At 46.2% G+C, this 20,136-nt stretch overlaps 3 protein-coding genes and 1 non-coding gene across 4 annotated transcripts; 2 read left to right on the forward strand and 2 right to left on the reverse strand.

Annotated features, from left to right (window-relative positions):
• The first annotated feature begins 2,437 nt into the window (after positions 1-2,437).
• On the forward strand, positions 2,438-4,400 carry LOC120712136. The gene is made up of 2 exons (XM_039997856.1): positions 2,438-2,697; positions 2,792-4,400. The coding sequence occupies exons 1-2, from the start codon at positions 2,682-2,684 to the stop codon at positions 4,195-4,197; spliced, it is 1,422 nt and encodes a 473-aa protein (XP_039853790.1). The 5' UTR covers positions 2,438-2,681; the 3' UTR covers positions 4,198-4,400.
• Positions 4,401-8,914: 4,514 nt separating this feature from the next.
• On the forward strand, positions 8,915-9,703 carry LOC120713360. Its single transcript, XM_039999343.1, has 2 exons — positions 8,915-9,097; positions 9,227-9,703. The coding sequence occupies exons 1-2, from the start codon at positions 8,915-8,917 to the stop codon at positions 9,701-9,703; spliced, it is 660 nt and encodes a 219-aa protein (XP_039855277.1).
• Positions 9,704-12,197: 2,494 nt separating this feature from the next.
• On the reverse strand, positions 12,198-13,522 carry LOC120712137 (small heat shock protein, chloroplastic-like). Its single transcript, XM_039997857.1, has 2 exons — positions 13,134-13,522; positions 12,198-13,019 (listed from the first exon to the last, which is right to left on the reverse strand). The coding sequence occupies exons 1-2, from the start codon at positions 13,387-13,389 to the stop codon at positions 12,454-12,456; spliced, it is 822 nt and encodes a 273-aa protein (XP_039853791.1). The 5' UTR covers positions 13,390-13,522; the 3' UTR covers positions 12,198-12,453.
• Positions 13,523-17,825: 4,303 nt separating this feature from the next.
• LOC120639369 lies at positions 17,826-17,958 on the reverse strand. The gene has a single exon (XR_005661374.1). It is a non-coding gene; the product is annotated as a small nucleolar RNA Z247 (small nucleolar RNA).
• Positions 17,959-20,136: the final 2,178 nt, after the last annotated feature.

Consider the following 20,136-nt stretch of genomic DNA (forward strand, 5'->3'; position numbering starts at 1 on the left):
TGCTGGCAGCAGCTCCGATGGGCGCAACGGCGAGCGGCACCCTGCATAGAGCGGAACCACATTGTGGCGGCGGCAGTAGCTCTAATGGGTGCAAGGGAGAGCGGCGTGCGGCGCAGGGTGGAACTGCGGTGACGGCAGAGTGCCGGCGGCACAAGGCGCGCGGCCCGCAGGGTGATGGCGGAGGCAGCGGCGGCGCACGGGAGGAAGAAGGAGGTGCTGGGGTAGGATTAGAGTTGAAGGAAGGGATGAATGGATAAAATTGATTGCACGAATCTCAAATACTGAAAGGTGATAAAAGAAAACACTTAATAAAAGAAGTATAAGATTGGTGCTATGCTCGCTGCCAAACGCTGGGCGGCGCACTGCAGCTAGGCTGCAGCGGCCCATTTGTGGGCCCACGACCGGACAGGTCAGTGGCGGGGTAGGAGCAAGCGGCCTAGGCGCCGGCCTAGGCAGGCCACCCACCCCAAGGCCTCTGCTAGGCACAAGGCCTAGTGCGAGCGGGGCTAGGCAGAACAGGCTGCCTACTGGGGAGTGGGGAAGCAGGCCACGCAGGCCACGCGGGGGAGCAAGCCCACGTGGGCAACGAGTCAAACAGGGAAGCAGCCCAGTAAGCAAATTTCTCTCCCCTCACTAATTTTCTTCATGCACATGTGTTTTCTTATTGATTACATGTCTGTAAATTAGCTAGTATCTTTGTGTTACTAATATTAATGATCTTGCTAATAGCTATTAAATTCTCCCATGCTTAGTTGGCTTTTGTTAATTAGCTTTTGATCTCTCTGATCATTGCTTGCATACCTATTAATTAATCGAGGTTGGTTAGTTCTAGTCTTTTCGGCGAGTCTTTTGAATGGCTTTAGATAAGCTTTGCTTCCACTTGATTTTGAGCTTTGCTAATTATTATTGAATCGTTGCATGCTCATTGAAGTAAGCTCTTTTACGAGTCTGGTTTGAAAAAGTTTTTTTTGGCACTTTGATAAATCATTGCTTTCGCTTTGCACTTTGTGATGTACCTTGCTCGAGTAAATTGCTTTTCGCTTGCTTCCATTTTGTGTTGAGCTTTTCCTAATGATTCCTAGGGTGAGTTTGTCATGAGTTGACTTGTGTCACCTGGGCGGTTAGATGAGAGGCATGTTGAATTGAATTTCGGACGTAGATCTTGTTCTCATTGAGAAGAATTTTTTTAAAAAGGCTCTCATTCATTCCCCTCCTTTGGTGATTCGTTCCGGTCCTTCAATTGGTATAGAGCTTGGTTAAGGATTACACTACTTTAATGGGCTTTGTAATCAACAGTGCGATAAACAGAGAAAGCGCTTTGGCTTGCCGATTCGATTTTGGCGATTTGAGCTTGATTTTGACTAATCCTAACCAATGTTTTGAGCTATGACACCGAGCTCTTCTAGTGGTATGTCTTTGTCTGTAGGTTGGAGATCTGAGCTTTAGAACGGGAAGTGGATATTGTGATGGATTCTCTTGATGGCTATGAGGATGGCGAGCTGACGATGCGTGAGTACAATCGCAGGCCAAAAGAGTGCAATGGGTCTAAGGATTGTGATAAGGAAATATGAGAAATATAGAGCTTTGTGATGCCTTGAGTAGAAAAAAATGAGAAGATGAAATACTCTATTGCTAGGTTGAAATATGAAACTGCTTATTGAAAATCACGTGCTTTAATTCTTTGCAATTCTTGTGATGCCATGCTTAGAAAGAATAATGATTTTAACTCTTCTCTTGATTGTTTGCAATCTGAAAATGACTTGTTGAAATCTAAAGCCGCTATGCCGATCAATTTCTACATTATTTTGAATGATAATCTTGATAAGGATGGAGATAAGATTGCTTTATTGAAGTCAAATGCTTCTTTGCCATGTGGTTCTTGTGATTCTTTGATTGATGAAATTAATGAACTAAAAATGACTCATACCACATGTGTAGACCAACTTGAGCATGCTCGGGCTGAAATTTGTAAAATGAAGTTTATGCCTTCTAGCATGTCCTCTTTGGTACTCAATGATGATACTTGCCTTACTTCTTATGATAATCATGATATATTGCGTGATGTGAATAATGATGCTTGTTCACGCGGTCTTATTTGCGCAACTTGCATTCAATTGAAAAATGAAGTTTTGGCTTTGAAACAAATGCGCGATGATATGAACGCTAAGTTGGTTGAGCACAATAAGATCAGTGCTAACCTTGAAAAGGAAAATGATCTCTTGCATACCACATATGCTTAGTGCATTGAGAAATAAATTGATAATTTGAAAAAATATTCCATGTGGTACTTGTGATCACCTAAAATTTGAAAATGAAATTTTGGCATCGGGTCCCGGGCTACGCAACGCTCGAAAACGAACGCTGGGCATGCCGCGCACGCCATAAAAAGGTACAAGAGCACAGATTATCCATCTTCATTGACTGTGACATGTGAGGTCCCATGCATGTTGTCTTTTCGAAATGGTAAGCTCCATTTGTCAATATACGGCAATACCTTTGCTAGAAGCTTTTTGCTAATACACTATTCAATGTGAGTATTGGAGTTCGAATTCGACTGGAAGTCAGCTAGTGCCCTCTGTCAAGACAAGAATCTGTATTTCTGTTCAACTAGAAAGAGGATGCCAGCTCGTTAGTTCCAGGGTAGCCATGTCCAAGGCAATTGCGTACCTATTATAGCACAAATGGTTGTTCATCAAGGTGCTAAAATCTTGAATCAGTTTCAGCTCAATTTCCATTTGCCTTCATCTCGTTCGATCGGGTGTTGACTGAATGACTGATGGTTGATCTGCAGGGAAAGCTGGAGATGCCCATGGCGTCGACATTGATTCACTGGCTCGGCAGTTGCGGGAGGAGCTGGCTGTCGCGGGCTCCTCGTCCACGGCCTCGCAACCCACCGGCGGCTGCCCAATCATCATCGCCGAGGTCGGCAGCCTCACCCGCAACGTGGACGCGGCGGAGTACGACCCGCACCACGTCTCCATCGGCCCATACCATCGCATCAGGAACCCGGACCTCGCCAAGGATGACGAGAAGATAAGATGCCTCGACGCCGTCCTGTCTGCGGCGAGCGGCGCCGCCACGGCGTTGGAGGATTACCTCGACGAGATCGCGCGCCTCGAAGGCAGAGCGAGGAGCTGCTATGCCCACAGCTTCAGCATGGATAGCAATGAGTTCGTGCGCATGCTGCTGCTCGACGGCTGCTACCTTCTCGTCCGGTTCGGCGACGTCGACGCCGGGCGCCGCACGGATTCGAAGGGGGCGCCCGCGGCCAAGGGCGCCACCATGTCGGCGGCAGGCGGCGGGGACATGCTCAAGGCCGTCGCGGTGGTGCGCGACGTGTTCTACCTTGCTGAGAACCAGATCCCGTTCTTCGTGCTCGACAAGATCCACCAGCTAACCCTCTCGGAAAGCACCGTTTCCGCGGCGGACGCCATGGCCGGTTATGCCCGCAAACTCTTGTGGACGCAGCAGTACTCGGCGGCCACGCCGGCGGTCGCCGAGATGGGAGAGCCGGGCAATCTTCTGCACCTGTTGCACATGCACTTGAAGCCCACTATACATTCGTCGCGCACCAGCGACAAAGTAACCGTCAGGCGTCGCGTCGGCCGGTGGCAAACGGCGACGGAGTACCACCTCGCCGGCGTGAGGTTCAAGAGCCGGTCCATCGGCAGCGGCGGAGTCCGCAGCATCCTGGACGTGAAGCTCGACGGCGGCGGCGGCGGCGGCACGCTTGAGGTCCCCAAGCTGAACATCGACGCCGAAACGTGGCGGCTCCTCCGCAACCTGATGGCCCTGGAGCAGCGGAACCCGGAGGTCGCCGGCAGCCACGTGACGGCGTACTGCGTGTTCGTGTCGCAGCTGGCCTGCACGGCGGGGGACGTGGAGCTCCTGTCGAGGAGAGGGGTCGTTTCGCACGGCCTGGGCAACCACGGCGAGGTCGCCGCCCTGTTCTCCGACCTCTGCAAGGGCGTCGTGTTCAGCGCGAACGATCCGGACCTCAACTACCTGAAGGCGATTTGCCAGGCGCTTGAGGATGGGTCCCGGTGCCGCCCACGGCAGTGGATGGCGTGGCTGCGGCGGGCGCACTTCCGCAACCCGTGGGTCGCCGTTGGGCTCGCTGCGGCGATGGGGCTAGTTTGTGCCATGGTGCAAGCGGTGTACTCTGTTTTGAGTTACCGTCAAAGAGCGGGATGGTAACGAGAAAGCGACCTACTCTGGTAGACTGGTACAACTAGTAGTTGGATTACACTTTGTATACGCCGCGGTTTCTGTTTCTCACAATTCAGGTGTGTTTGGAAGAATTTATTATGACTTTGATTTCACGTGTTTTGTGCAAATTGTCGTACTGCATCGTAAAGTAAGTTTTTTAGTAAGTTAAAGTCATTTTTTTAATTTCATCATCAGTTTTGTTGTCACCAGTTAAATTATTTTAGGAGAAACCCTCCGGTACAGTCCCTAATAAAGTTTTTACCATTTTACGTTTATATATATAAATGTTTACTCATTTTAAGATGACTTAAATATTGTATATGTGTAAGTCGATGTTCCGTGGACGTACAGGGCTGATTCACATTTGGGGCCTCTTTGGGAGGGCTCCCTCCGACTCCGGCTCCGTCACTGTTCGTCACTGTTCACACTATAGCGCGGAGCGGGAGGAGCCAGTGAAACCTGGCTTCAGCAGCTCCACCGGTTTCTCAGTCGACGGTAGCAAAGAGCCGGTGCGTTCCAGCTCCGTGCTACAGTACCACACAGTGCCGCGGCACTGTAGCACGGAGCCGGAGCCGTCCGTCGGGAGCCCTCCCAAAGGGGCCCTTGATTGGGTCCGCTTTTTGTGTGGAGGACCCACCCAGTAGCTGCGCATCTCCGTGGATCTATTCCTATTGACACCGAATTTTGGTAAATCTAATGTAATCTGAATTATAAAACAATTAGCTATTTGTGTCAATATGAAAGTAGATAATCAACCGTTGTCGTCGATGAAATCCAGATTATTCGGAGCAAGCAAAAGATTATCGAGTGTTGGTATACATCGGCATTATGGATCGTATACAACGTGCCAGCGTACAGCAAGATTAGTTTGTCCAGGGAAGCGACTCGTGCAAGACTTAATTAGGGCTAGGAGCTTTTGCGTGTGTATTAGCTTTGTTGGCTTGATCAAGCAAGCAGATTAAAGAATAAAATATGGCAAGGTGATTAACGTAAACATGCAACGAAACGTGAAGCTTGATGGCTGGCATGGGTCCACGTGCTGGGAAGAGATATGAAGAAATTGAGGATTCTTCGAAAAGAAAAGACAGAGTCTATGGCCATGTTTAGATCTATGTGTTATTTCTCTCAAATAGCCTCATATAGCCCTAGTGGAGCCAAACATGAGGGCTATTTGTGGGTTATTTGTAAATAACCCACCCAAAAAATTATCCCACCCAAAAAGTGCTATTTGAGCTATTTTAAGTGGGGCCCACTGGAAAATTAATACTCTCTCTCCCCTGGCGGCTGGCGCACATGATCCATCCCCTCCCACGCGGAGCGGACTCGCACGCCTCGACCGCCAACGCCGCCACGCCAACGCCGGCGCCGCAGCCCCCCTCCTGCTCTGCCTCTTCACCTGCGCCGCCGCTTCCCAACCAGTGTCGCTGCCTCCTCATCCGTGCCGCAGCTCGCCATCCCTCTCCACCTGCTCTCCCACCGCCGCCTCCATCACCCCTCCCTTCCTTTGCCGCGACGCCGAGCAGGGCATGCGGTAGCGGCGCTCGGCGTGGATCAGCAACGGCGGAGCTGTGATGCGGATCTGCGGCGGCGGCACGGAGCAGCGTGAAAGTGCATCTAGGCCCCTAAATTGATTTTGATGATTCTTGATAATCACAATTTGGGATATGATGCTCTCAATAAGATGTGTGCAGGAATAAATGAAAATAATCAAGAAGAAGATGAAAGGAAGGCCCCCAATTCAAATTCTACACATGGTGGATCCTATCGGAGTTTAATTCTAATTTTTCGATTTGAAATTGAGTATAGTACCACCGTACTATCAAGGGGGATGCGTTCGATTGATCTAGATCGTTAAAGTGCATTATTGAGATGAATTACATGCATGAGAGACACTCCTTGCACTCACATATCACTTTGCACAGAAGTTTTCAGCACTGGCCGGATGATCCGGCCTGTTCAGCCGAACCTCTCTGTCCACGGTTGGATGATCCGATACTACCCCGGATGATCCGGACCTGAAACTTTCTGGACATATTTTCTAGTTAAAATAAAGGGTTATAGGGCAATCCTGCTCTTTGTGAGCCCCTCAACGGAGACGTAGCTCCTTCGTGGAGTGAACTTCGGGATAAATCTTGTGTCTCCTTTACTTTTGTTCTTCATTTTGTTATTCATATTGGTCTTGAGCTCGTTTTGAACCGATCTACTTTTTAGTAGCATATCTCTTGTGTAGATCTTGTTTGCAGGCTTGTTTACTTCACTTGTCAACTTTCTATTCAAAGGGAATCGTCAAAAGCTAAGTAGATTTCAAATCTCGTATAAGATTCCTTTCGCTTGCCGGATCATCCGAACCTACGTAGGATCATCCGGACCTGGAAAGTCCGGAAGATCCGACTTAGGGCCGGATCATCTGGGCCTGACGTTTTTACTGCCAGTTTTTCAGGAAATTTTTGAACAGGCCTATTCACCCCCTCCCCCTCTCTAGGTCTAGTGTCGATCCTTTCACAGTGGCGGCAGAGTGGGATGCGGAGCTGCGGGATTCGACCCGCCGCCTCCCATTGGCGCCGCTGGCCACCATCCGCGTCCTCATGGTCGGCCGAGCCAACGTGGTCGTCCTCCAGGCGAGCAGCTTGAGCTGAGGGAGGAGCACGACCACGGTGCGGCGCTGACGCAACAGTCCTTGATATGCAGGCAGGGGCCCGACAGCCACAACAAGGGCCATGGCGGGGCACAATTCGCTGAATCCAGATGCAGGAGGATCCCAATGATTAGGAAACCTTATTAAAGGCAAAATAGCTCAGGATCCAAATAGCTAAGGGTTATTTTATTGGAGGGCTATTTGCATGTGCTAAAAAATAGCTCTCAAAATAACTCTTGGCTATTTCTCCAAATAGAGCTCATATATCTTAGTATTTCCTTTTAGTTTATATTTTGTTTGTCAGGCAAGTTTAGTCCAGGCTATAAATATGTACCCCGAGCTTCTGTAAAAGGTTATGTTGGGCATGTGTATACTATAATATAGGAGGCCTGCATGCAATATGCAGGCCCTGTTTGGTTCCTCAGAACTAGTTGTACTGGAGAATTTTGACCATTAATTACAAGTATTAAACAAGGCAGTTTGCAAAGCTGACTTTACAATTCTGTGCTACTTCACGAGAGGAATCTTATGAGGCCTTTGACCACGTGATTAGAGAATAGTTACTGTAGTATCAGTGTAGCCAATCATTGATTAATTACTATTATTAGATTCGTCGCGAAAAGTTATACCCATCCCTGAAATTTTTTTATAAATAAGCTTCATTTAGTACTCCATGCTGTGAAATTTTTTTTACGGAAACGTGTGTGCTAGTAACTAGCATGATCCAAACAAGGCCACAGTCATGTCATGTCTATTGGGCTTTTTAATGATATTTTTTACACCATTTTTTACTACAGCCCTTTAATGCTAATTTTATAGTGTCTTGCAATACCATAATTTCTTTTTGTTTATCTATAAAGTCATTATATAAGTTTAAATTCAGTGCTGAAGGCTTGATATGCTTTATGTTGATCTGGGCTATTGGTTTGTTTTGGGCTCAACGTTGAGCAGCCAGCCCACAATAATTTAACAGAGGGGCCAAAACACTTCAATACAGCCCAAAAGTCAGGTCTAACGGGTACAACCTGACTACATCCTCACCCGAAAACCATTAACCGCCACAGCAACAATACATGCGAAACCGGGAAGCTACACGGGCACAACAACATTACAGACTAACACGATAAGTTGAACCGCTAAATTTGTTCTATACAATAGAATACTAATAGTAGTGTTTGGACTCTTGGATGGACATCCAATGGTCCAGACAGTGACTTATATATAATTAAAATGTGTTGAGAGACAGTGATATGTAAATCTAAGGGTCCCTTTGGTTGGGCTTTCCAACTTGCTTTTGCTTTTCCAAAAGCCAAAAGCCAATCACAGAGCCCAAAAGCCACCAGAGCTTTTACCTAAAAGCAGTTTTTACCATAGTACAATTCCAAAAGGACCTTACCCCCTACTTTCATTGGCTTTTGAGGACCAAAATTACCCACCATGCCACTGGTTATGATAGGGAAATAACGATTCGCTTCTTCTATTCCGCTGGTTATGATAGGGAAATAACGATTCGCTTCTTCTGTTCCGCTCGACTCCCTCCCTCCCGTCGCGACGCGACCCTCTGCACGCACCTGGTGGACCGCGACTGCGGCTAGGGTTTGTCGATCCGCCGCCCCACCGCTCGCCGCCCCACTGTCCACCGCCCCACCGGTTGCCGCCCCAGCAGTCACCTTCCAACCTGTCTGCAACCGCGCTGGACGCCGCCCGCCCCGGCCTTTCCTCGTTTCCTCCCGGCGGGAAGACTGCCGCTGGACGCCGCCCGCCCCAGCCTCGTCCCCGCTGTGCGACCCTGCTGGACGCCTTCCCGGTGGACGCTGAAGGGCGCTTCAGTTCGCCCTGCTCCTCCACGGATTCGTCCCCATCCGGCTACACATCTGTAGGGTATGTTCCTCCTCCCTCTGTTCCTCCTCCCTTTCTTCTTGTGTCAAGAATACGATTAGTTGTTGTTGTAAATTGATTAAAAAAAATTTATTTGGTTCAAGTATGAGTGACAAGGCAGATTGGAGTGATTCTTTTGTGAGGAACTTGTTTGATGCATGGAAAGAGGAAATAGAAGCCGGCAATAGGCCGATGGGAATTTTTGCGAGTACTGGTTGGAAGAATGTTATTTCCAAGTTTGCAGATAAATCCGGTGATAAACGCACCAAAAAACAACTGAAGAACAAGCTAGATGTTTTCAAAAAGGAATACACAGTGTTCATGGAGTTCAAGAACTGTGCAACTGGGCTTGAATGGGATGCTGAAAAAAGAACTGTTGACTGCTCAGATGAATGGTGGTAGGAACACCTAGATTTAAGAACTAAACTATCATTGTAAATATATTTTTTTTCAATTGTTTGTGTTTGCCCTGCTTTGCTAATTTGTAATTTTTTTAACTTTCAGAGATGTAACAATCCTGATAGAGGAATCAAATGCGGGCATGTGAAGTTTCGGAAGCAAGGGCCAAAGTTTCTTGAAGATATGCATATAATTTTTGGCAAGGCACATGTTAGTGGGTCATCAGCAACCTGTCCTGGAGATATATCCTCCGACGAGGCAAGTGATGAGGATGTCGAGGAGGTACCAAAACGTGCAGAGAATGCTGGGAAGACGGGGAATCAAGGAAAGAAGAAATGCAAGGGGGCCTCCACTGCTGTTGAAGACAAAGATGAAAAGAGCCCATTTTTTCGCATGTATAAGAACACTTGTTTGAAGATAGAAACTGCAGCAGAGAAAATCTCCACAAGTATTAAAGCATCATCCGCTCCTCCAACCAACCTCGTCCCATCCATTGCACAAACTGTGAATATGGTGACAGAATGTGGGGTGGAAGAAGGAACTGCTCTCATACACACAGCCTCCTCTCTAATCCAGGATTAGGACTTTAGGGAGTTCTTTTGCTCTCTAAAAACAAATAAAGGAATATTCGATTTGATTGAGAGAGAGCATGAGAAGGAGATGCTGAAGCGTAATTGATTTAGGGTCATTTGTTTTAGATTTGTATCCTTGTGTTTGTTTTGAACCATTATTTTTTATCCTTGTGTTTGTATTGAACCATTATTTTTTTATCCTTGTTTTGTGTTGCACTAGAATTTGTATCCCTGTTTTGAACCATTATATGTATCCTTGTTCCGGATTTGTGATCGGTGTGCTTTGTTGGGCATGTAAAATTTTAATTATTCACCTATCAATTATTGTGTTCTCTAGATGGATGGCCACTTGGAAGCTTTATCTGAAGGTAAAAAGGGATTATTGTTGCTTGCTGAGCTAGCACAGCATGCTACCATGGTTGGAGGGATGGGGAACTCGTATGCTGAAAAGTATTTGCAGAAAAGTGCATACAGAGAAACACCAGAAAAACTGGCATTCAATGGGTCATCAGGTGTATGTCAACGCCCAGGTATTTTTACAGGATGTTTCGGATGAGCCCTGAGGTTTTCAATGAACTTCATGACTTGCTAGTTTCTAACTATGGATTGACCTCAAACAAGAATGTTTCATCTATTGAGTCATTAGCTATGTTTTTGTGGATCGTCGGAGGACCGCAATCATTTTCACAAGCTGAAAATCGATTCACACGGTCACTTTGGACGATTCACATCAAGTTTCATGAAGTGTTGAAGTGTTTGCGCAAGTTAGCTAAGGACAATATTACGCCAAGAGATCCTACTTTTTCTACGGTCCATGAAAGGGTGAGAGAGAACCGTTTTTGGCCATACTTCAAAGAAGCAATTGGAGCAATAGATGGTTCACATGTGAAAGTGAAAGTGATAGTGCCATTGGACGAAATGGTTAACCACACAAACCGCCGTGGGTATACTTCTCAGAATGTGGTAGCTATTTGTGATTTTGACATGAGATTTACATTTGCGGTTACCGGTTGGCCGGATTCTGCACATGACTCGCGCATCCTCAATTATGCATTGGCAAATTTTCCTTCATTTCCTGTGCCTCCTAAAGGTAATAATGGTTTCCTGTATTATGTCAATCGGTTGTATTATCATGTATGTTACTGACTTGATTTTTTTAGGAAAATATTATCTTGTGGATTCGGGTTATCCAAACCGTACCGGGTATCTTGCACCTTTCAAAGGAAGCACCTACCATATACCAGAATTTCGGAATCGTTCAGAGCCTCCTCAAGAAAAGTATGAGGTGTTCAATTTCTTACATTCATCCTTTCGTAATGTGATTGAAAGGTGTTTTGGAGTCTTGAAGCAAAAGTGGCGTATTTTGAAGGACATGCCAAGTTTCGATCCTACTACTCAGGCGCATATCATTACGGCTTGCCTTGCTTTGCATAATTTCATCCGTGACAGCAAATTGCATGACAAGGAGTTCCACAGGTGTGATGCTGATGAGGATTACATGCCTCGATGTGTAAGACGCAGAACACAAACACAAGGAGATACTAGCAATAAAGTGGAGAATGATGAAAACTTGAATATCATCCGCGATAGGATACCTGATGCTTTGGTTAGTGCGAGATGAGGCTAGTTATGTTGAGAGATGGCAACGTTGTATCCGACCTTAGATGGATATTTTCCTATTTATCAAGAATTGTTTTACCTTGCTTAAATACTCATTATCATATAAATTAGTGAACAAATTAGTATGTTTCGAGTAATTTCCATATAAACATGTCCCAGACATTTGGGGGCAATACAAGTATTTTGCAGACAGTCTATAGTTTGACAGCACCTCTAACCAAACGGCCTTCTGCTTTTCCTGCAGCTGCTTTTTCACAGCCCACAGCAATTTTTCTAAAAGCCACAGCTCAATCAAAGACACCCTAAGTCACCTTATAAGGAGACAGATCCTTTTTCAAATATGGTAATTTACAGGTCTGCTAAGTTGCTCACTCCTATCCCGGACTGAGGGAGTATTAGGCCAGTTCTTCACTTATGAATGCACCTTGTACATCCTACGAGGTCTTTCTCATTCGACTGTTACCAAAAAAAAAAAAATACTCAGACCCACACTCTCCAATGATGGGTCATAGAATTTTTATCGAAGGCTCAAAATTAAAAGTTGTGCTTACATAGTACAATTGCTTTCTTTTAGTAATGGAACTAAGATAGCCATTACCGCCATGACATTCTGCTTCTTGCACCTCACAAGCAGAAATGCTGAGATTTATGGTATGCACACCACCGTGTTGCTCTTTCTGAGATAGCGGAACTAACCTTTAAGTTAATCACTTGTGCTTCTTTGATGAGATGAAGTTGATGCAGTTTCATCATTTCCCCTCCCTCTTGGTTGTCAATTGTCTAAATATTAATTTATTTTAGAGTACTGTTGACAACATACCGAGTAGTAACTTGCTCACTCCTATCCCAGACGGAGTATTACAAGTCAAAAAAAAAGACAGAGGGAGTATTACGCAAGTTCTTTACCGATGAATGCACCTCAATTGTACATCCTGCGAGCTCTTTCTGATTCGGCTGTTACAAAAAAAAAATGTACCCATTGACCCACAGTCTCGAGATCTTCAATGACACAGCAGGTTATGTCCATCCATAAAATGTAATTTTACGGACATACTCAATTTCTAGTATCAAAAATAGAACAGCGGTGCAGATGCATGTCGTTCCATCGAGAAGGTGGTAGATCTCTTGGAGCTGGCCACTTCACTGCACCAGGATGTTGACGACCTTTCCCCCGGCTGACAACTTGGGGATGGTGAGGTAGAGCACGCCGTCCCTCGCCTCGGCCGCGATCCTCTCCACGTCCACGTTCTCCGGCAGCTCGAACCGCGTCCGGTACCGCCCGAAGCTCGCCGCCGGCCACTGCTCCCCCTCCTCATCCTCCTCCTCGTCCTCGTGCTGCTCCTTCGCCACCGCGGCCTTCTCGGCGGCCACCACCAGCGTCCGGTCCCGCACGCTGACCCGCACGTCCTCCCGCGACATCCCCGGCATGTCGAACCGCACCAGGTACTCCCCCGCGCGCTCCCTGACCTCCCACGGCGTCCGCCCGCCGCGCTGCCGGTACGCCGCGCCCGTGGCAGCTCCTCCTCCTGCTGCAGCAGGCACAGCGACGCCGTTGCCCGCCTCCGCGCGCGGCACCGCGCTCGCCGCGACCGCCGCCGGCACGACGAGGACCCGGCCGTCGTCGTCGCCCTCGCCGTCCATGATGCGCTCCATGGTGCGCACCATCTGGTCCAGCGTCCTCGCCTCCGGGAAGCTGTCCCACAGCCCTATGAGGATTGAGGAAGACGATGAGAAAAAAAATGATTTCGTTCGCGGAATGTTAAAATTCTAACGAAATTAGTGAGCTCAAATTGTCCAGAAATTGAAGGCGGATGGCTTACCAAATGGGGTGGTTTGGATGAGGCGTCTCCTTGGACTTGGAGCGCTCCCTCCCTGCTGCTGCTGCCTGGGCTTGGACGCCCGCTGCAGGTGGTCCAGGCTATCCGTGGAGCCGTTCCTCATGGACCGCGCCTTGACGGAGCCTCTCTGTGGCACCACCACGCAGGAAGGGCGGCTGGTCCATGTGAACCTGCTTCTTGGAGCGGCGGGGGAGGTGGTGATGGCGTGCAGGTTGGATGATGCCACCGCTTGCTGCATCGTCGTCCTCAACTGCTGACGATCGGAGAAACAGAAAAAAAGCTTTTGGATTTGGCTGGCTACTTGGCTGATTAGAAGAAGACGAGTGCGACAGTGCAGAGAGACTGGCGGTGCGCGTGGGTTTTATACAGAGAGTGGAGGAGATACGACACTGAGGTCACGAGGAGGGATGAAGGACGTAGTGAGTTCTGGAGACTCTGGCGTTCCAGAACCCTCTGGACATGTGCTGGACAATGGATATTTCCATCGCGCTCTGCCCGTCAGCCGGCTAGATGCCACTGCTGGTCGCTACGATTTTGGGACACGGTTGGGGAAAAATCTTTTCAACTGGAAATACAGATGTCCGGCCGGTTAGAGAAAAGGGCGAAACCTCATTCGGCTAGCCGGAAAAGCCCAGACTGGACTGGGATTGACTGGGCTGGGAATGCCGTACTTGAAAGATTAGACGGTAACGTGGATAGCCAAACTCGGCTTACCACGGCTTCATGTTATATAGTCCAGGCTACAACAATCCCGGCGTGATTTACATGGAGTTCTGTTACAACTTGTGATACGAGGAATATGGTTCAAACTACATCTATCTCTAGGACTAACCATCCTTACGCGTATCACATTAGGATTCGCTTATACACTTATATAATCTGTGTACAAGTCGTTACATGAAAACATAGATTATTTCTAACAGCCTCCCTCAACCTTAACCTGGTTTGTGTTCTAGATTAAGGTTGACTTTAAACTCTTCAAAGTTTCTTGCCGGTAGAGCCTTTGTAAAACCATCTGCTAACTGATCTTGTGACCGTATGAATCGAATCTGTAGCTGCTTCCTTGCTACTCTTTCTCTAACAAAATGAAAATCTATCTCTATATGTTTTGCCCTTGCATGAAACACTGGGTTTGCTAATAAATATGTGGCACCTAAATTATCCCACCAGAGACATGATGCTTGTTGTCGTTTCACTCCCAATTCTGCTAACAAAGCTTCAACCCAAATTATCTCAGCCGTAGCATTAGCTAGAGATTTATACTCGGCTTCTGTGCTTGACCTTGAAACAGTGGCCTGTTTTCTTGCACTCCAGGATATTAAGTTGCTACCAAAGAATACTGCAAAACCTCCAGTTGATCTTCTATCATCAAGGTTTCCTGCCCAATCTGCATCGGAGAATGCACTTACCAAAGTTGAATTGTACTTGCTGATTCTTATCCCAAGATGAACCGAACCATTTACATATCTCAAGATTCGTTTGACTGCAGACCAATGTACAGTGGTAGGTGCATACAAAAATTGGCAAACCTTATTGACAGCAAAAGCCAGATCAGGACGTGTAAGAGTAAGATATTGCAAGGCTCCCACAATACTTCTATATCTAGTACTGTCTTCAGGAGACAGAAGCTCTCCATCATCCTTGGATAATTTTTCAGTGGCCGACAGAGGTGTAGGGGATGGCTTGCACTTCTTCATTCCAGCTCTTTGCAGAATATCACATGCATATTTTCCTTGTGATAGTACAATGCCTCCCTAGATCTGTTTCACTTCAATGCCTAGAAAATAATTGAGATCTCCTAGATCCTTCATGGCAAAGTCAGCTCGTAAATCTTGAAGTAATGCTGAAATAGCTTCCGGAGAAGAGCCCGTGACTATTATATCATCAACATAAATAAGCATGAAAATAGTCACATTCTCCTTGAAATAGATAAACAAGGAAGCATCAGATTTCGATGCTTTAAAACCAAGATCATATAGCTTTGTACTGAGACGAGAATACCAAGCCCGTGGTGCCTGCTTTAAACCATAGATTGCTTTATCTAGTTTGCAGACATGATTAGGAAATTTTGCACTCTCAAAACCTAGTGGTTGCCTCATGAAAACCTCTTCTTCAAGAACACCATGCAAAAACGCGTTCTGCACATCCAACTGCCTTAAGCACCAATTCCTTGAAACAGCAATTGATAATACTAATCTTATAGTAGCAATTTTTACTACTGGACTGAAAGTATCTTCATAATCAATTCCATATCTTTGCTTAAAACCTTTTTCTACCAGCCGGGCTTTATAGCGATCGACACTGCCATCTGATTTCCTCTTGACCTTAAACACCCACTTGCAATCAATAAGATTTATGCCTTGCTGCTGAGGAACCAAATGCCAAGTATTATTCTTGTGAAGTGCGCCCAACTCTTCTTCCATAGCTTTTAGCCATCTATCATCACCAAGTGCCTCATGAACATCTCGTGGTTCTCCTGTAGAAGTAAGCATACTATATCTAACAGTACCATCAGTATAAGTTTTAGGTTTGGAGATCCCACTTTGTGATCTTGTCTTTGGACGTTGAGGAGTTGTGGCTGAATCAGCAATTTCTGGAGAAACCACAGAGGATTCCGTTGGAGGAATCATGTGCGCCGGTTCTGCTACCGTGTCGCCATGTGAAGCGCTCCCCGCAGCCGAGTCCAAAACAGTTGATGGCGACGGATTTGCTCCTGTAGTCCCGAACGGTCCAGGCAGTCCTACCCCCCTGTGTGATCCGGGCACGGGCGAATCCGCTTGAGATCCAGCACTGACAGCTGCAGGCGTATCAACAATGGAGTTTGTACCTGCGCCAATTTGTTCTTCTGCTCCCATATCTTCTCTGGTGTGCCTCAAATTTCTTGCAGAAAAATCCTGTGTATCATAGTCACAACTCGAGACAGAATCATTATGGTCATGGTCATTAGTAACAATGTGATCAATGCAATCTACAGCCCCAACATTGGAATTTAAAAGATGTTCAGGAAGGAGTAAAATCTCTTGTCTCAGCCGTGCACCAGCATTTTCATGAAGACTCTCAAAAGGAAAGACAGCTTCATCAAACACAACATCTCTTGATATGTAGACACGTCCAGATTTGATGTCTAAGCATTTAAATCCCTTGTGCATAGAGCTATACCCAAGAAAGGCACATCTGATGGACCTAAAAGCAAGTTTTCTAGGATTGAACGGCCTCAAATTTGGCCAACATGCACAGCCAAAAATGCGAAGGGAAGAGTAATCTGGTTTCTCATGCAAGAGAAGTTCAACAGGAGTTTGGTAATCAATGACTTTGCTAGGAAGGAGATTTATAAGATAGGTTGCAGTGAGGAACGCCTCATCCCAAAATTTTAAAGGCATAGAAGAATTTGCAAGGAGAGCCAAACCTACTTCCACTATATGCCTATGTTTTCTTTCAGCTGAGCCGTTTTGTTGATGGGCATGAGGACAAGATACACGATGAGCAATGCCTATTTTTTCAAAGAAGGAGCTCAACCTCTCATATTCTCCTCCCCAATCTGTTTGCATAGAGAGAATTTTTCTACCAAACTTCCTTTCGACAAGGTTCTGAAAGTTGTGGAAAACTTGGAATACATCATATTTTCTTTTCAAAAGATAAATCCAAGTATATCTACTATAGTCGTCAATGAAGCTCACATAGTAGGTATGCCTGCCAATAGATTCAGGAGCCGGCCCCCAGACATCCGAGTGAATCAAAACAAGTGGAGCAGCGGAAACATTATTAGATTTGTAGTAGGGAAGCTGATGGCCTTTTGCACGCAGACATGAATCACAAACTGAGCTATCATTATCACTGACAAAGGGAAGTTTATTATTTCTAAGAACACTTTTAACAATAGGTAAAGCTGGATGACCTAAATGACTATGCCATCTTGATGTAGATGGTTTACTAACTCCAAGGACTTGCTTAGGTTGGCTTGCTTCTGAAGGATTTGTGACAAGCGGATAAAGACCTCCTTCACATCTTCCTCGATGAAGGATTGTCTTCGTTGCTCGATCCTTTATAAGAAAAAAGTTTGGGTGAAATTCAAGGTATGCATTATTATCAGTAGCAAGACGATGAACAGATACAAGGCTTTTATGGGCTCCTGGAACATGGAGGATATGATTGAGAAGATCACAAGTTGGGGTATGTAAAGTTGCATGACCAGTGTTACAAATTTCCATACCTGATCCGCTCGCAGTGTGCACTTGTTCACGTCCAGAATACTTATCTCGCACTGTCATCTTGTCAAGCTCGCTTGTAACATGGTCTGTTGCGCCACTGTCAACATACCAGTTCGTGTCGACTCCATATCCTGTTGATGCTGTTCCAGCCATCTTGGTACTTGGCTGGTAATCCTCCTCGAACCTGTACCAACACTCAAGTGCTGTATGGTTAGCCCGATCACAAATTTGGCACCTGAGTTTTGTATTGCTGCCGCCATTGTTGTTCTGTCCTCCTATCCTGGTGCCATTGGGGCTGCCTTGCCCACCAGAACCACGTCCACCACGGCCACGGCCACGACCTTGACCGCGACAACGATTATTGAAGCCTCCTCCGCGCCCCTTTGACGCCGAGTTCACTGATGACTGGTACTGGTTTACAGAGTTGGAGTGCTGATCTTGGAACATCTCCAAACGTGTTTCATATGCTGTGACTTGTGCAAACAAATCACTGAGAGAGATTTCATCTGTCCGATTCAAAACAGATGAGACAATCGGGTTATACTCAATCTCTAGGCCAGAGAGGATGAAAGACACCATCTCATCATCAGGGACAGGTTTGCCCGCGGCAGCAAGCTCATCTCCTAGAGCTTTCATCTTGCTGAAGTACACTTCGGTTGTCATGCTTCCCTTATTCAGGTTTGTAAGCTGCATCCACAGGTTTGTTACTCGTGCGCGAGATTGCGCTGAGAACATGGTTTCCAAGGCGGCCCAAACTTCTGCCGATTTGGTCAGAGGTGCCACCTGCCCGAGGACATCTTTGCTGAGGGAGTTGAACAGATGCCCGAGGAGATGCTGGTCTTGTGCTACCCAAGTTGCATACAATTTGTTGGGGACGATTTCTTTGGTCTTGTCATCCTTGATGATCTCTATGGTCTTGGGCGGAGCTTGAGTGGTCCCATCTTGGATCCCTTCAAGCTGTGCTCCTCGGATGGGAGGTAGAACTTGCGCCTTCCATAGGATGTAGTTGTCGCGGGTAAGTTTCTCTGAAACTTGAGGCCCGAGAGAGGACAGCACAGCAGCGTTGGAGGAAGTAGAAGCCATGGCAGTAGATGCAATTGAAGAAGATGGCTCTGAATACCATGAAAGATTAGACGGTAACGTGGATAGCCAAACTCGGCTTACCACGGCTTCATGTTATATAGTCCAGGCTACAACAATCCCGGCGTGATTTACATGGAGTTCTGTTACAACTTGTGATACGAGGAATATGGTTCAAACTACATCTATCTCTAGGACTAACCATCCTTATGCGTATCACATTAGGATTCGCTTATACACTTATATAATCTGTGTACAAGTCATTACATGAAAACATAGATTATTTCTAACAGTACTTACCAGTCTCTCAGTTGAAATAGTGCCTCCCAGCCACCCGTCCATCCATCCAAACATGCTATAGCACGGTCTGCATCTGATCCATATCATATCTTCTCAGCCACAAAAAAATGAGTAGTCTCTTTTATTTAAAAGACACATCAGAAGTATTTGGATGCAACATACTCCCTCTATCCCAAAATAGTTTAATATTCTATGAATTGATATGGTAATCAAGAGCAAAGGTAAATGACGAACTGTCCCTACGAAACAGCTCATATGTCCAGCAGTATCAGAGCCATAGAGGATGCTTGTCAGCTTCACGAAGTTTCACTAAAGCAAACTAGCAGGGCCGTAGGGGGGTGCCTCCCAGCTTCACAAAGCTTCACCGAAGCAAACTAGTGGACGAGAACATCTTTTTTTTGGCGAAAGAGTGGACGAAGCCTTCCCTCAGTTTTGTTTGTTCATTTCTCTGCCGGCTGTTGATACTGCTATACATAATGAATCTTGTGCTATTTGCTCCTTTATTTTCGGAAATTTTTGAATCACAAAATTTTGGGACAGGTGGAGTAAACGGTAAAACGGCGAGATAGAGTCGACGGTAAATCGACCGATCCAATGCCTCCTTTCAGACGCGACATGACCCTAATCAACAAGGTTGTGTTCACTACTGTACTAACCCGAGTGCCCTCTATCTAGTCGCCTCTACATCCAATCATGTCGATCGTGGTCACGACTCAAGAAAACATTGTTTGGAATGTGATGATAAGAAAGATCGCTGATTCAGCTTTTGAAGATGTAACGTTGTAAGTTCAAGTTCAAATACTCATACCTACTAAGATTGCTGGTGCTAGTTGGCTGGCTACAGCTGCTGGTGCTAGTTGGTTCTGCAGTTTTGCAGCCCCAGCCAGCTCTACCGAGCACTCTGAGAATGCTTCTTTTCAGAAATAGTTCTTCATTATCCTATTTTTTGCTGGAAATTTCTCATCAGAATTCACATTTCAGAGGGAACTAGAAAAATGCTGTGCCGTTGGCGCCCTCGAGAGGCCCGTCACAGACGTATATATCTGTGCTTATAAAATTTTGTTGCGGGCTCAGTCAAATTTAATTTGGATTGTTAAATGTACGTGTGTGAGATCATCATAGGTGTGTAGATGTGCGAGACAATTCAACCCATCACCGATACACATTAAGGGGACTGTTCAATGCCTTTTCTTACTAGAGCTTTTTTTATTTCCTCCTTGGCGTGTGAACGGGGAGCTTTTGAAGTTCAAAGGTCACTCCTCTAGTGTAGAAGACCAAGAACCTATCGAGAAAGGTCAAGAGGGGACCAATCCCATCTTCTATTGTTACGTAGTCATGTGTCTTACTATTTTTTTTATCCTTACCATTCCTTCACTGATCAACGGTGGGTAGAAAAG

The sequence above is a fragment of the Panicum virgatum genome, chromosome 6K (genome assembly GCF_016808335.1).
Source record: "Panicum virgatum strain AP13 chromosome 6K, P.virgatum_v5, whole genome shotgun sequence".
Lineage (NCBI taxonomy): Eukaryota > Viridiplantae > Streptophyta > Magnoliopsida > Poales > Poaceae > Panicum > Panicum virgatum.